At 46.4% G+C, this 16438-nt stretch overlaps 1 protein-coding gene across 5 annotated transcripts in view; it reads right to left on the reverse strand.

Moving 5' to 3' along the window:
* The window catches only part of NTRK3 (neurotrophic receptor tyrosine kinase 3), a 205723-nt gene that overhangs the window by 79346 nt on the left and 109939 nt on the right, over nt 1–16438 (reverse strand). For all 5 annotated transcript variants that reach the window (XM_061371323.1, XM_061371327.1, XM_061371324.1 and 2 more), the window contains one exon: nt 14648–14836. In XM_061371323.1, the coding sequence (XP_061227307.1) occupies nt 14648–14836 (189 nt within the window). The remainder of the gene's footprint in view (nt 1–14647; nt 14837–16438) is intronic.

The raw sequence follows: 16438 nt of genomic DNA on the forward strand, positions 1-16438 counted from the left end.
GCTGCCTTGCCCTCCCATCACTAAATCCTTGACCCAAGCCAAGGGAGCCTGCTTGGTAGCACACCAGGAACACTAATCTGTTGACTCATTTTTCCAACTCCTACCTGCAGCTAAAGCTGCAAAATCATGGTCCATTCTGTCTGCCTGACAAAGCCTCTCTGACTCCTGCTCTGTCACCATGACAAATCCATTTTTAATCAAAAGCCCACTGAATGCCCAATGGGACAGGAGAAGGCTGAGAATAAGGAATACCCTGAGAACAAAAGCAGAAAGACCCATAGCAATGAAACCATCAGCTGAATAATTTGCCAGAGCAGCAATCCCCAGTGACAGAGATGGCCCAGGAGCCAGAGCTAAACGCTTGCTGTAATCTCCAGTTTGCAACAGTAGGCTCTTTTTCCCACAGACCAAAAGCTGGGCTGACACCTCCTTTATGAGCTGCTGAAATAAACCACCATCTTCTGAACCAGCTCTGCACAAACACAGCGACACTTCCAGTTACAAGCAAGCCCTGCCACCACTCACCAGGGCACAGCCTTGGAGTTGCTGAAGCTGCTCTGAATGAGACCAGTGGGGGCCAGGAGAGCCGGGCTGCTGGCACTGCTTCTGACACAACACGTTTATTTCACATGCAAAACAGCCACACAAACTGAGACCAGACCCTCCTTTTCCCCTCTGAGCTACTCATAAATAACAGAGGCGTAAGGTGAAGGGTCTTTGAGGCAGGTGAAACACAGGGGTACGAAGAACCGAGCGCCTAATTGGAGACAAAAGCAGAAAGCTAAACACTCACCCGGGTCCCATGGGGAGACACAGCTAACCCTCCCCTCCGGAGACATGCTCTATCAAGAGGGCATCCAGCCTGTTGGAATAATGACTCCTTGAGGCAAATGAGAGGTGCCAGCAGCTACAAATGAGGGCCTTTCTCTGCTGTAGCTTCCATCCTTTCTCCCCTCCAGTAGTGGCAGGAAAAAGGTAACAAAAGGAGCCTGCGGGTCCCATTCAGGCTGAACTACGTGTGCCATAACAGCCTCACAGCCAGGCAACAAGGTAAGAGCTGCAGGTATAAGCTTGGCCATGGGTGCTGGGTTCCTGCCTCCACTTCTTTTATTTCAAAGGAAACAAAATTGAGTTTGCATCGACTACTGAGAAAATGAGACAACATTATACAGGACATGACCCTCTGCAATCAAATTAGGGCATTGCAACAGCATAACCAGCATGGAATATGTAACCCTGATAGCGTATAGGATCAAGGAGAACGATTTTATGCAGCAAACATTAAAAGACAAAAAAGAAAATTAATCATATCAGGACATCAAGCGTAACCAGAGTGTGAGGAACAAGCAGCACTCCTGTCACAGGCCTTCCCCCCAAGCCCTTCCTGTGTCCCCAATTCAAACTGGCCTGCCACTTCTCAGTGCTGGCCGTTAAAAACATGGCAAGTGCTGGAAAATATCTTTGCCACTTTCTGCATAGCTTCTGTGTTTCCCCTCCTCAGAGCTCTGATGGTTACCAGAAGAGTAAAGCCACTATTTGCAGAGCAGGTTTCCAGCTGTGACCCTCACTGCATCAGCAAAATGCCCAACAGCAACACGGTCAAGGTGTTGATTTCAGGATTGCTGAGATCTGCTTAAACAGGGGACTCAACATCCTACTTTTTCCCTCAGTCACCACTTCTGTGTCTATTTATACATTGTACACAGGTCATCAGAAAACAAAAACCAAGCACATGGTCCAACTGTGCACTTTCTCCATCATAGTTTGGCACTCAGCTCTCCCAGCTCCCCCCCAGCTCACATCTTTCAAACGTGCCCCCTCCATGTCCTACACGGGTCACCTCCCACCATATATGCCAGTTCTCATACACAGAACACTTGGTCTCCCATAGGAAACCCATCATCGACCAACTGTCAAGCAATCAACAGCAGAGACAGCTCCACAAAGATGCTTCAACCCAACCATCCTTCTTCAAGATGGGAGGGAGGTCTGGAGCAGTGCTGGTGCACATGGTGGTAGGTATTTATGCCAATGTGGAGGCCACCATGAGCCTCTGGAAAGGTGAGGGTGGGTTAGCACTAGGCGCAGCAGCAGTGATTGATGTTCATCACTCTACTGGGACTGTGAGGATGCAGATGTGGAGCTGGGCTCTGTGTGACCTGGGAGGTGAATACTGCCACCCCAGGCAGGTCCAAACCAGCTCAGCACAATTCCCACAGTGCCTGTTTCACTCCGTCAAGCACAGGAATATGCATCCAATATGCTCATCCTGCTATATGCAGGAAGGAGGACACAAACCTCCCTAAAACCTATGATTTACATAGCAGTCTGTGGCAGTGGCTTCCCAACTGCATAATGAGTACATTAACTTTAGCCGAGCTGATTCTCCAGAGATGAAGAGATGGAAAAGAATAATCGAAGGAAACTGTGACAGTGTTTTTGATTAAGCAGCTGATGATCAATAGAAGTTATCTGCAGGGCATAATGTGTTAATGAGCTACCATTCCTGTAGCAAAGGAGCACCTGAGCCCACATTCCCCACTCCACACAGCTCACACATTTTGGCAAGACCTGCTCCTCCAGGACTGACAAAATGAGAACATGGGCTATGGAGTCCACAGGTCTCCCCTGTCCTCTTCCTTTTAAAAGGGCGATAGTGACAGAAGCCAAAGAAATAACCTTAAAGAGAAACATGGCTAGAAAGAGAGGAATGAAAAACATTAACAGCCTGATTCAAGGCTTGAGATGCTGTGTTTGGTGGAAAAAAATAAATTGAAAAGGCATTCATAACCTTCTCAGACAGCTCCATTCATTTAAAGAGGCCTTAGGGCTCTGTAGCTGTAACACCGGCACCTAGCACACGTAAAGCAGCGAGCAAGAAGGACCAGACAGCCGGGATACCATCTCTCTGCAACTAGTGATGCAAGGCACAAAATGACCCACAGCGCATCCTGCAATTACCGTCCCCTTATCTCTTCCCCCGCACACAGTGATGTCACTGCATTTGGTGTTAAATTTTAATACTAATATCTTAAATTTATCCCCAAAGATTCTAAGGCATTTAAGAGTGGGCTTTATAGAGAATTTCTCATAATAATGTACCACCTGTTTAATAGCAAGGCTGCACAAGGGTTTCGGAGAGCAAGTGGAAAGGAGAGCTTCATATTAAAGCCAAGGCTCAGATAGGCAGAGACCTTAAATGTCATTACCTAAACCTGAATTTAGCTTTTCCACTGTAACTAATCATCTTGCTCTTTCAGAAATGTCTGGAGAACTGTTAGTGACCGCAGGGAGCTGCTAGGATTTTTGTATTCCATTTCCTCCCAAAGTTGCCTCCTCCAACAACCCGGCCCAGCCTGCCTACAAAGGGGATTTGTTTTCCCAAAACTCACTTAGCCTTCCCATTCTCGGAGGGTCTGGGGAAAGCTGGGAAAAAATCAGCAGACAGGATAGTCTTTCTGGAGTGTCCCAAAGGGAACAGGGGGAAGGAAGAGCACATTAGGATTTCTCCCCCCAGTCTCTCAAATTCTCACGGAACTGGGGTTTGCAATTGCCCTCTGCAGAGACGATGTCAAGATACATCATTAATACTCCTTGACACTGAGGATCTCTTGTATTAAAAAAGCACCGCAATTACTTAATTCAAATCTCTATATTATTCATAAAATCCGTATCTATCATGGATATACCATTTGCACTGCTGTGGGGAAATTTAATAAATAGAGCAATAAGTGCTTCTTTCCTGCAGGTCAAGATGAAAGTCTGCATCTTGGAGAGCAGTGCTTTGCTTGGGTGGCAAGGCCCATATGCCAGGCTTCCCACTCAATTCCTTCAGCCAGGAACTAAAGCCAAGGTAAAATATAACTGCCCTTCCTCCAAGCCCAGCACTCAGGCTCCAACCAACTTCAACTGAGCAGACCAGGAGGCAATCCTAGGTGGAATGGGATCAGCAAAGCTTGTAGGAGGTCAGCAAGGAAAGGTCTCTTGGGAGCACAAAGCAGAAACATGTCAGACAGTAGAATGGCCCCATGAAAGTGGAAAGGGAGAGAATTTGACCTAACCTATGTGGAAAAGAGCAGGAAGAGCTCAGAATTGTTGTTTTGTGGGATCATAATGTACACCTGACAGCTCCAAGAACTTGTTTGTCCACCTAAATTCCTGACTCCAAAGGACTGGCTGTGAAAGGATTTCAGGTGACAACTCATAAACAATGCACCACGGTCCAGCGGGCTGAACATGGGCTGGTCGGGTAGCTGTCAGGAACCTGGTGTGACCCTGAGGAAACTGATGTCTTTCTAGCTCCCTCTCCTCATCCATAAAATGGAAATGAAGATGGGCTGGAAGGAAAAATGCCTCTTTCCAGGAAATAGCAGAGGTGTAATCTCCTCATTAAGATTAGGATAAAATATACTCCAACCCCTCAAATACTCAGCTGCCTGCTGTGCTTGCAGTAAGGTTCCGCTGACGTTTGGACTCTGCTGGGATCTGGCATGAGAACAGGGCAGTTCCATCCCATCTCTAGAATTTGCTCAAAATACATTTTTAACACAGCCCTCAAGGCAAACATTCGTGGTGGGATTCATATGAATTCATGCTAGTTCCTGGGCTGTGCCAAGAGACAGGACCACCAAGAGAACAGACGACACAATCTTCCCTACCTGAACAAGGTGTCTAACAAAGGGCAGACCAAAACCATCTTATCTCCTTCCACATGTAGGAAGGAAGCTTTGGGCAGCCACCTCAGATAGTTACCCCTGGAGAGCAGGAGAATCTCTAACTTGAGTTAGAGAGTAGGACACAACAAACAGGGCACTAAGTTAGGCTTAAAATGATCTTTCAAAATCACAGAGCCTTTTGCCAAGCTCTATTTCCTTTTGGTTTTGGATTGTGAGCAATGGGATAGAGCAAGAACTGCAGCCTGTATAAGACAAGACTTGAAGATTGGGTTGTGACTTCATAGTGTATCAAGACCGCAGGTATGTCTTGAAGCATGAGGTCCTTTGCTTTGGTATACACCTGGTGGCTATCATCTCCTCTTGCTCAATGCTTCACATCAATTACATTGCAGAGATGCAAAATGACTGATAGTTTTAATACAAAGGGCCTGTCATTTATTTATTAGCTAGTGACAGACCCTGCAGTCCAGGATGGATGCATTATAAATCAACTGCATTTCTAACCATTAAAAATTCATCCAATTTATAATGTAGGACGCCTGTAATTTCCTTATTAGTGTTGAGTGTGAAGGATTTTTCTTTCTCCTCCCTTGGTTTTACTTTGCTTGTTTGCTTTCCTAAAGATCTTGCTCATCTGAGGATTAGCTTAGATTAATCCTGCAAGAGGGAGGTGGAGGGGTGGGAAGGGCTAGGGGAAAGGAGACAAAGGCTGATGTCATTTTGTTCCAGTGTTTCACTTTAATTGCAAATTTGCTATATATGTTTAGGAGACTTGTCCCATAACCACATTTATGGGATCCAGAGAAAATGTTTGTCCTGAGTTTAAGAAATGCTTATAGGGAAAAGAAAATAAAAGGAAAGAGATCCCTTTTCCCTCACAAAGAGAAAAACCAGAGGTATAGTGTTGGGACAGGGAAGGATAATGTAAAACTTGTTAAAATGTATTGGCAAGATAAGAAGAAGTACCCAAACATTATAGAACAGTACATTTCAAATGGATCAAATATATATATATGAGATCTATATACATGTGAATAGTTAGATATAGTAATCTTCAGACTCAGTGTTCCAATTCATTGAGGAAAAATAGGTTAGTAGGGCTAAAAGAAAGGTGTGACATATTTGCAGGCCCACAAATCTGACAGAACCACAAGAAACTGTTGCAGTATCAGCAACAAATAGGAACTTGGAATTAACATCAGGAAAAGCTGTATCTACAGCTGTAAATCAGCTCTTGGAGTACTGCATCCTATTATTGACCATGCAAACATCAGGACAGCCTGATCACTGGTATCATAGATGCAGAAATTTTCATGCTTTCACTAAGTCTCAGGTTGTTCCTGGATTTATCCAGGTCGGGTCAGGGAGAGGGGGCCCAAACACTATATTCCAGCAGGATCCAGCATTAGATAACTTGCAGTCTGTTAGGAATGAGCATGCAGGAATCTAAAAATGGATTATGCAATATACCCTGCCTTAACAGGAGACAAGCCCAAGCATCAAGAGCAATCCTTACATGCTGTGAATTCGACATACTTTCCGCCTCAAGACACCTGCATACAAATCCTGCATCAGCTACATGTGGAAATGGGTTTGCCGAGTTCTCAGCCAGGTCTGTTCACTGCAATAAATCACTCTGAGTTCAACAAGTGCTTTACACTGAACCACAGTGCAAGAAAGCTGCTTCAGCAGCACACGAGCAAAAGTGGTGCTTCCATTAGCAGCACCATCTTCCTCCATCCCATCGACCCCACTGGCAGGGAACCCATTCCCTGTCCTCACCCATGACTGATAAGAGGATGCTGAGGCAGACTGGAAATGTTCAGCAACCAATAGTGACAATTTCTGCATTTTTGGTATATTATAATATATAACATTATACATAAATATATACATGAAGCAATCAAGTTCTGCTCTACAGAGAGCAGTGCTGTTCATTCTGCCCCATGATGCTAGGAGGCAAAAGCCATCACTGCCTGTCAACACCGTACCCCAGAGCCAGGCACCACACCAGGTTGGGAAACAGACATTCTTTAGGCAGAATATCTTTCACATGGGTCTTTCCCCAGCTTTCAGGATCGAATGGAGTCTTTTGAGCTGTCTAGCCCAAAAGCAGCCCACGAGATTGTTTTTTGTTTTTGTAACCTCTACTGACATACAGCTTCTCTGCCAGATCCTGGACTGTACTTGTCCCACAGGGCAGCACTACTAATAATGCTCCTGCTGTGTATGCGGTCATGCAAAACTGCTCCAACTCCTACACAATAGAAACTATTTTTAATTAGGAATTGTAATTTAACCAAACAATGAACAAACAATGAGAGCCTGCAATCTTCTAACCAGAAAGACAGCTCCTGTATGACCATGGTGCGCCCCCACACACTTCAAAGAGCTAGATTTTAAACCTGAAAACCAGCCTGCTTAAATAAGAAGTCACAATACAATATCCTTGCAAACCATGGGAGCTCCTCCAGACTTCAGGACTACCCCACAGCAGGTACCACTGGCATATCCCCTGTCCCAGCATGTAGACATATCCCAGCCTCCAGATACTTCCTGAACAGCCAAGCATTATAAGCCACAGTTAACTCATTAAAGAGCAAGACAAATGTTTAACTGACGGCCGAAAGATACCGGTACCACAGCTCTACCCACACACACATACACACACCAGCTATTTTTAAAGCCATCCACAGCAGAATCCACACAGTCAGTGAGCCATTAGGAGAATGCTCTTGAAACCCCTTCATTATCCCTGACAGCAGAGCTGCCTGAGTTTGCAATAGCCTTTGGTCATATGCTGTGTCACTACCTCTTGTCTTCCAGAGACAAAGTCATGGGCATGAGGAGTGCTGGCTGATGAACAGAGCCCTCCTTTACATGGATACCATGGGGTCAAGAGCGCTGTTAAGTGCAACTGTATAGGGAGAAGAACCAATACCTGAGCACGCAGTCAGTAACGTAGGGAATGTAAGCCTGCTTTATCCCCATTTCGTGCCACTCCTCTCACCCTGCTACGATGAGTCTTGACTCATGCCAGACCACAGGTGAAAAGCATTCCTGTGTTGCCAAGCTCTGAATACCCACTAGAAAATGAAGATGCAACCATCTTTGGTGGCTTCAAGCAATCCCTGGCAGGGGAACTGCCTCGTCAGGAGCATCGTGATGTCGTTGGCTTTGGCAAGGAAAGGCAGAGCCATGAGGAACTTAGCAGAAATCCATGTGTGCTTCAGCAGCATCAGTTGTGAGGTGCAGGTTATCCGTGCACAGGTGTCACTGAGCCATGGGGAATAAAGAGGAGGTGATTTATCAATGTTTATACCATGCCCATCCCATTGTGAGGAGCACATGTCCATGTACACAGGGTCCATGGTGTGTTCATGGTGGCCTTGGGATGTTGCAAGAGCAGTGGGAGGGTGTGTGAGCCCCTGTAAGAGATAAGCTGGGGGCTGGATGGAAGACAGAGTATCAGGAGTGCATGTGCAAATCCTCCATGAGATGGTGCATGTCTTGGGCAATCCATTCCAACCCATTTGATATAAAGACAAGGCTGTCAGGCAGTGAGAGCAGCTGCTCTGCTGGAGCCACTCTAAATCCATGAGGAAACCAGGTCAGGGACTCCTCTCATCTGGCTTGTTAAGTGCTCGACAGTTCACACATCATGGGCTTCCTTTCCAAAATCACCCCAGGCAAACCAACGCTGTTTGCTGGCCCCACAGACACTGGGATTAAATGGTCCAGAGGAGATGCTTTTAGGCCAAAGGGGCAGGCAGAGTTTTGTATGAGAAAATACTTCCCTGTCTGCTCCTTAACATCTGCATCCAGGAGTATTTCCATCACCAAGGCAGCCTCTCTGGAGGCAGATCAACATTATCTCCCCAAAGCCATGTTCTGCTTCCTATTGGATCATCGTCACCAGGAACATCAATGTGTCATCCATCACGCACCACAGCTATGCTGCCAGCGTCACTTCCCCATGCGGGGCTGGAGCCTGCTCATCCGCCTTTGATCTCGGGTGCTGCTACAGATATCTTCAGTAAATACACATTAAAGTAATAGAGATAGGATTTAAAAACCAAACAGGAGGTAATCGGCTTGTGTGCAAACCAAGTCGAGTGCACATCACATCTGGAGCAAGGCAGGGCTGCACTGCTGGCTACAGCGGCTATAGCAGATGGGCCAGGCAGAGCCACGTTTCCCACCCTCTCATGCTGCTTTTCCTTCTCTTGGTACAACCACACAGACACCATTTACAGAACTGGGTGAGGGCAAGCTGCACACAATGGATTTTGCCAGCTTTTCCAAGAAAAGCTGTTATTTCTGCAGCACCATCTTGGCAGGAAGTTTGACTCACTGAGCATGAGTTTGCAGCTCCAAGTGCAATAGGTGGGTAGAGCACTCTGCCCTCTGCAAACGTAGATTGAACTTCTGGGTTCTGGAAAACGTGGATATTTCTTCTACTTGCTCTTTCAGAGCTGGATGAAATGATGCAGAGCATAAAATAGCCACAGGTAAGGAAAACCATCTGAGAGGGCTGGTAAGAGCTGAGCAGTTTGCACCAAATCCCACTGGCCATAGGATCTCCGCTAGTCAGATGCTGCAGCCTTTGCAAGGGGACTAGAAGGCAATGCTGGGAACAAAGGAAGTTTAGTTCTGCTCCATCAGGGGACAGAAGCAGTAATTTTGGCTTCTCATGCCTTTCCTCAGGTAGCTGCAGCATCAGCTCTGGAAGCAGCCAGCTGGAGCCTGTGGGGTTTCTTCCACATCCAGATCTTTGCAGGACGTTCACATCAGCATTTGGAACACAGAGCACTTTCTGTGAGAAGCAGCCACCAACCAGAAGGAAGGGGAATTTGGAGGCAGAAGATCACTGCAGGGACCTCCAATGCCTTCTGGCTGCTCACAGCTGAGTGTTGAGGTTAGAGCTTTTCCATAGGCCCAAGTCATGAACCCAGGCTTTGCTAGGACAAATGAGGAGAGGAAGAATAGTGTAGCAAAAAGTACATAAATGAGTACACAGCTACTCATAGGTTCTCGCTAAATCCCCTCAAAGTTTCTCATTGAGAAGGACTGATGGAGAAGGATAAGACCATATGACAGCGAGGAACACCAGTGCAGATGAGTCAACCCACAACTGCCTAGTTCAGAGGACTAATGGGCATTGGGTCCTGATGGAGAAGAGCCTGGGGCTTTCATGTTAGAGGAAAGGAGAAGTTTGGAGAAACAAAGACCTGTGGGAGGCATTGAGACCTGCACAACCTGACCCCAGGCTGGGCACTGGGCAACAGAGTGCTGCTGTCACTGAACTCGGGGATCCATGATTATGTTGCATGAAAATAACTTTTGACAAATCCTCTTATACTCCTGGGGAAAAGGGAGGGGGGGGGAAGTTTCTCTCTATTCCATTACCAACAGTTTCAGTTTTCTTTTTGAGCCAAATAAAACTGCAAGCATTTATGGCTTTATTCTTATGTTCTTGTTGGTTTTGGCAAAACGGGAACATGAACTGACCAGAAATAGTCACGCTGCATACTTTTTAGCTTCTCATGCCCATGATGAACAAAACACACTAGGCAAACAAAAAGAATTTACAGTGGTAAAGGTAAACATCCTTCTCATTTTTGTTTTCAAGACCTGTCAGAAGCAGAGGTGAGGGAATCTATTTGTTTAAAAATATGAGTTTTGAAATGACCACAATGTTCCCTTTAAACTGCACTGAAATACAAGATAAAGACAGAGTACGGAGTGAAAGAGTGCTGATGGAGCTTTTATTGTGTGATTTGCCTTGTTTTTTTTCTGAAGTACTTCTTTTTAGCCAATTACCATGTATTTACAGTTAGTGTAATTATATCTAATTACTTAATTAGCATGAATACATGTAATTACTAACTTTGAATATGCAATTATGTCAGGGCAGCCTGTAATAAATGAGGTTGAAAAAAAGCTCTCATTAGGACTGTATGGAAGGACGGCTGCTCCACCCGTGTGGAGAATGCATCCCAGTCCCCAGGATGTGCCAGTCCTGGAAGAGGAAAACACAGCCAGCTCCGACCATGTCTGGCAAAACCCTCCACCAAAATCAAACCACTTGCTCCCAAAAATCCAGCTTCACAGTGCTCATGAGATCTGAGCATCTGCTGATGGGAAGCAGACAGGGATCTGCAAAGGATTCATTTTCTGCATTAGGGTTTGGGGCTTCTTTTTTATTTTGTGGGATGAAATATATGAGGGGACAGAACAATTCCAAAACCATGTTGTGGCATTTGAGTAAAGCTGGAGAGATCACATCCAAGAACTAATCTGCAACTGAAGCATTTGCTTATAGTTAATTACTACTTAATTACTGTTATTAAAGTAAAAATATCTTCCAAAAGGTTTCTTCTGAAACATTACCAATCTTTCACTGCAGAAATGTCCAGCTACTGATAAGTACAAAGCTTGGATTTTCCAAATTCAAATCCTTAACATCAGGAGATGGAGCTAAGGTAAGAAGTTGCAGTTACTGCCAATCCTGTCCAGAAGGCTTAATAGCCATCTTCCGGACACGGATGAGGGTAAGCTGGATCATGTTTTACACTAGCAAAACTTATGACCATAGGTTGAAGCCATGTGCTTCTGCACCCTATGTTCTCATCACATATTCTGTCCACGGTGCTTACCACAACAAGCCCTGTTTTTCTTCTCTCATCTGTTTTACTTCCAAATATAGAGAGGTGCAAACTCATCACAACCTACCACTCCTCCTGGTGACATCTGCCATGCAGATATGCCACTTGGTTTCTCTTCCACGTGCAAAGATCAGGAGAAAAAGATTGTTTTCGCTTATTCTTCTGAAATTGATTTGTGGTTGGACTGTCCCCATTGCTAAGCTCTCTGCTTAACCCTCCAGGTAGGGCTGAGGACGCCTGAAAGACTGGTTGCAAACCCTAGCACTGCCCAGCGTGCCATTGAGTTACAGTGAAAAGATGGTGGGAGCATCTTCTCTAAGACTTCATCACAAGAAAACACAGTGGTGCCGTTTCTACCATTGCTTTTTGAGAAGCCCTCAGCCAGGAAGGGAAAGAACCCTGAGCCAGGGTCCCTCCTGCTCCTCTGTATTGGGCAGCAGCAGCAAAGAGGTAAGAGACAACTGCAAGAATCCCAGAAACTGAGAGGTGAGAGCTGGCTCCTGTGCCCTTCATCCCATCGATGTGAGGACAGCACATCTCCAGTGAGGAACACGTCTTTATCTCCTTGAGGACACATTAACAAGAATTGCCCATAGGACAGCATTGCACAGCAGGAGTGAGAGGGGCTTCAGCTCCATGGGCAGGGAGCTGCTCTCCATATTTCAGCTGCAATTCCATTATGCAGAGCTAAGTGGCTGGGAATAAACACCTGTCATCCCTGCGTGATAAGCGATGTTTGCTAGTATAGAGGGTGACAGAAATCTATATCACATCAATGTACTATTAATACTGCATTAAGCATATAGAGTTTGCTCTCCTCATTGCAGTGCAGCAATCGGTATCGGCATGTCCTCAATCCAGACAACATCTGAGAGCACAGGCATGCTTGTAGGAGGAAGGAAGGAGGAAAGCTTCATGATGGAGAGAAATTGCTTGCTGAAGATGTTGCTTTAGCAACACCCCAGTGCATAAGGGAGATGCTGGGTGCTTTGGAGCACCTTTGCTCACAGCTGGACAGCAAAAGGAGGTGGGTAGCAGAAGAGATGATAGCTTGCATCAGTACAAGCTTAGCTGGGAATCAAAGCACTCCCCAGCCCAGAGGAGTTCTCTCCACAACTGACAGCAAATGAAGAAGTGTTTGTGCCCAGGCTCTGCACAGAGGGAAAGAAAAACCCTCTGGCATAAAAACCATGGGGAGAATGGGAGCCACAAATATTGTCCAGCTCAGGTTTAAGTTGAGCAGGGCACATCAGATCAAACAAACCCCTTAGAGCAAAAGCTCCCCAAAGCATGCTTAATTTAAAAGGTGAACTTTAAAACTTTCCAGCCTCAAGCAAAGCCACCATTGAAGTCAGAAGTTTTCTTCAAGTGGAGTCTTGGGGACTAAACTACAAAACACACACCGAATCCAGCCCTGCCTGAGGTGTCAAAGCCTGGGTTTTGCACCCCATGCATGACAAGTCTAAAAAATACAAGGGCTTTTAGCCTGCCAGCATCCAGCTGTGGTTTTCCTTTAGTTAAGCACCCAGAGGGAATGCCTATATGTGGGGTTTGGTTTCAGGTCCAGGAAACCTGGAGCTCGGAGGTGGTGATTTGCTGTGGATTTCCAAGTGTGCACAGTTGTCACAAGTGCAACATTTCCCCCCACTCTGGCGCCTTCCATGGGAGAAGCGGTTCCAGATGCCACCCCCAAGCATCCCTGTGAACTCTTCAGATCCTAATCAAATAGCATGAAACTCTGAGGCCAAATCCTGCTGCAAGTAACTTCTCCAACCCACCCACCATTGACAAACCCACAGGGCAAACACACAGAGCAAAACTTAATCCTTTGAGATTTAAGCTCTGCTATTGCAGCAGCACCTCCTCTTGCATTGGTCGGCGCATAGATTAAAGAGATTCAAGAAAGCACAGGAGGGAAAGGCAAAAAATAAAGAGGGAGAAGCTCCCTCCCAAGCCATCAGAGTTTGTAAATCAGTCTGAGATGAGGTGCTATAAGAAATGTAAAATACATAATTAACAGCACAGAAAAAACACTCTATATCCAGCTTCTCTGCTCCTGTCTAATCACTGCTGCCCTCCTCCCCTCTCTACAAACAGACCAGATTTAGCATGTTAATATGAAATTCAAAGGGAGATATGGGCACATTCACTGGGTACTCCCCATTGCTCTGCCAAGTGAAGAGCAGTGATAACAGCTTGGGCACCAGCTCACAGGACCTAGGAGGGTACACAGCAGGGTCCACAGGAGCAGAGATTGGCCTCCTCCCTGTCTCCAGGAGCTGTTACATCTCCTTCACTCATGAACTAGCAGCCAAGAGGAGAGCAGAGGTGATGCAGTACTCCCTGCCTCTGGCTGGGACACAGTGACAGCACAGGTTAGGGTTTTTCCACATTTTTTGCCAGACTTTTACTTTTCCAGTTCTACCTGGAACCAAGACACACCAAAAGGATGAGCAATAACAGGAGAGGAACATCACCAAACCTCCTCCATTACTCAGCTTGCATCTCAGACCTGGTAAGAGGCCTGGGAGAACTTAAATATTGGCTGCGAACTGCATGTTGGGGATTGCTGCATCTCACCGCTTTCATAGCAAGCGGTGTGGGACTCCCACAAAAACATCCTTTTATCCAGCACTTTTATGTCCAAATTTAAGAATACAAAACAGAGAGGACCTGCTAGTCTAATGAACCCAGTTCACAACCCAGATTTATACAGGAAAGATGCAAAAGCTTTATAGAAGACCGTGATAACAAGACATCCAGCATCTAAGCCTCCTGGCTTTTATCTCCATACATCTGCCCCATCTATTGCCACGTGTCCTGAGCTTCTCCCTGGCTCAGTGGAGAGCCAAGGAGGCAGCCCCATAGCTGGGAAACTTTTGCTGGAGGAGAAAGGGGAGGCAGGTCCTTTAACCAGCAGGTAGGAATCATGTCCATCCCTGCGCTCCCAGGCAGCTCTTGCTCATGCCTGGGACCTCACTCTTGGACCCAGTGAGGCAAAGCCTGGCTTTGAATGGCACTTTAAGGCAAGGGGGAAGGTGACTGGTGGGTGGCGGAGGGAAGGTGAAGGGAGGTGAAGGTGAGAGTGGAAAATCTTCTCTGGAAGCCCCTACATGTATGTTGTGATTTCTGAGACCTGAGATTCACTTTGGTTTCTGGACCATACCAAGACCCGCTCTCCTCAAAAACCTCCTTCTCTTCTTTCCTCATCCCCTTAACCTCTTCCTCCTTGCCTTCCTTCCCCTGCTCCCCCAACCCAACCCCTGATCCTCGCAGGGGGCTCTGACCGGATCGGGCACTCACACGTGTCTGGCTTGTGGCAGTTGTGACCTTGTCGGAAGTACTGGGGGTTCTCGATGACGGGAATGCGGGTCATGCCGATCACCACTGTGTCCGGGCCAGCATCCAGGGACGAGGGCGTCGTGATGCCGTGGTTGATGTGGTGGAGGGGACTGGCTGAATCCTCCTCTCCGCTGATCACTGCCACAGGACCTGCAAAGACCATGCACATTTGTCAGGCACAACAGGGGAAAGGGGGGACCCACAAGACCTGATGACCACATCACCACCAGCCCCTGGACAGGATGCAGGTCCTAGCATGCCTGACACCCCCCAGTGATAATTTCTCCAGGCAGCTCTCAGGACAGGGAAGACATCTCAAGTTTCCTTTCCTGGTTTTAGGGTACCAGGCTAACAATCCTTCAGGAGATAAAGTAGCTGCAGGTGACACCACATTAGAGGTGAGTCCTGCACAGTCCTCTCCTAGCTGTCACAAGATACACCAGTCACTGTGATGCCTGTTTACCTAGCCATCATAAGCTTGGCAGAAGATGTAACTGAGCTTAAACGGAAGAAACATCACCCCCAAAAGAAGATCTATTTCAACCCAAATCCATATTGACACCATTTCTCTTGAACAATGTGTTGCCCATCTTGTTTTCCCTCCTCCAGTTTCATCCAGACACAGAGCTATTTCACAATACCCTCATTTTTGGCTTATACTCTATTTTATTTTTAGACCTAACATCAGCCTTTACTATGAGCTGCCAAGGTTGGAAACCTCAGGGGACTTCAGGCCTTAATACAATATTTCCCCCTTTCATCTATTCTCACCTGCCCTGTGATCCGAGGTGCACGCCAACATCACACATGCCTCCAACATGAGGTGAAACCTTCTAAGCCATGCTGCAGCCATTCATGCTGCATAAGCACGGGAACCTGGGGACTGTACTGCAATCCTTCCCGAGGACCTCCCTTGTATATTCACAGAGGGAGAAAAAACACACTCAGGTAGAGATGCTCATTTTCTTCTGTCTGGAGGCTACCAGATACTAAGCCAAACAAGCCCTTCAAACCTTTTCAGAGAGGCCAGTCTTTTACCGACACTGCATACAAAATGCCTCTCTCCCATCAGTAATCTACTTCTAATTACACAATTACTTTATTATATATCAGTAGCAACAAAGAGAGGAATCTTTAAGGCATTTTGTTCTCTGGAGCTTCTGGCTCGATGGGGCGGACACTGGCTCCATGCGGTCATTCTGCTGCATTAATCTAGTCTAAAGGCTGCTCATTTTTGGAGCTTCAAGTATTGTTTGTTCTTCCAAGTGGGATATAATAAAGTTATTGTGTAATCAGCAGAGTCCTGGCAGCCATAACAGGTGCTTTAGTCACACGGAAAAAAGCCTCTCCTTTTATTGTGAATTCCTTCTGGCAGGTTCTGGCTTTTTTTGATGCTGCTCCCTGAGCCCATGTGCCTTCCAGCTTTTGAGAGGCAAAGGCAAGACTCAGCTCCTGCCGCAAGATGCCTCTGTTGGGACTTCACACACTGTATGTCTCCAAATACGGAAAGCAAACAGGCAATTTCAGTTTGAATGACTTCTGTTCTTTTGCAAGTCAATTCTGTGCATGCAAACCAGGAGGACTGGGTTTTCCATGGCGCACGTGCTTCTTTGGCTGGCTGTGGTGGGAAGGGGAGACCTCTGGATTCCAAAGTGCAGTTCACAAACCAAATCAGAACTGGTATAGACTGGTGTAAATAATTTGAGGAATTGTAAATAAATTGCAGTGGAGCAGTGGGAGAGGCTATTGAGG

This window comes from Neopsephotus bourkii, unplaced genomic scaffold, assembly GCF_033783945.1.
Source record: "Neopsephotus bourkii isolate Nb327-2 ecotype Australia unplaced genomic scaffold, CSIRO-AGI_Nbou_v1 NB_1572, whole genome shotgun sequence".
Taxonomy (NCBI): domain Eukaryota; kingdom Metazoa; phylum Chordata; class Aves; order Psittaciformes; family Psittacidae; genus Neopsephotus; species Neopsephotus bourkii.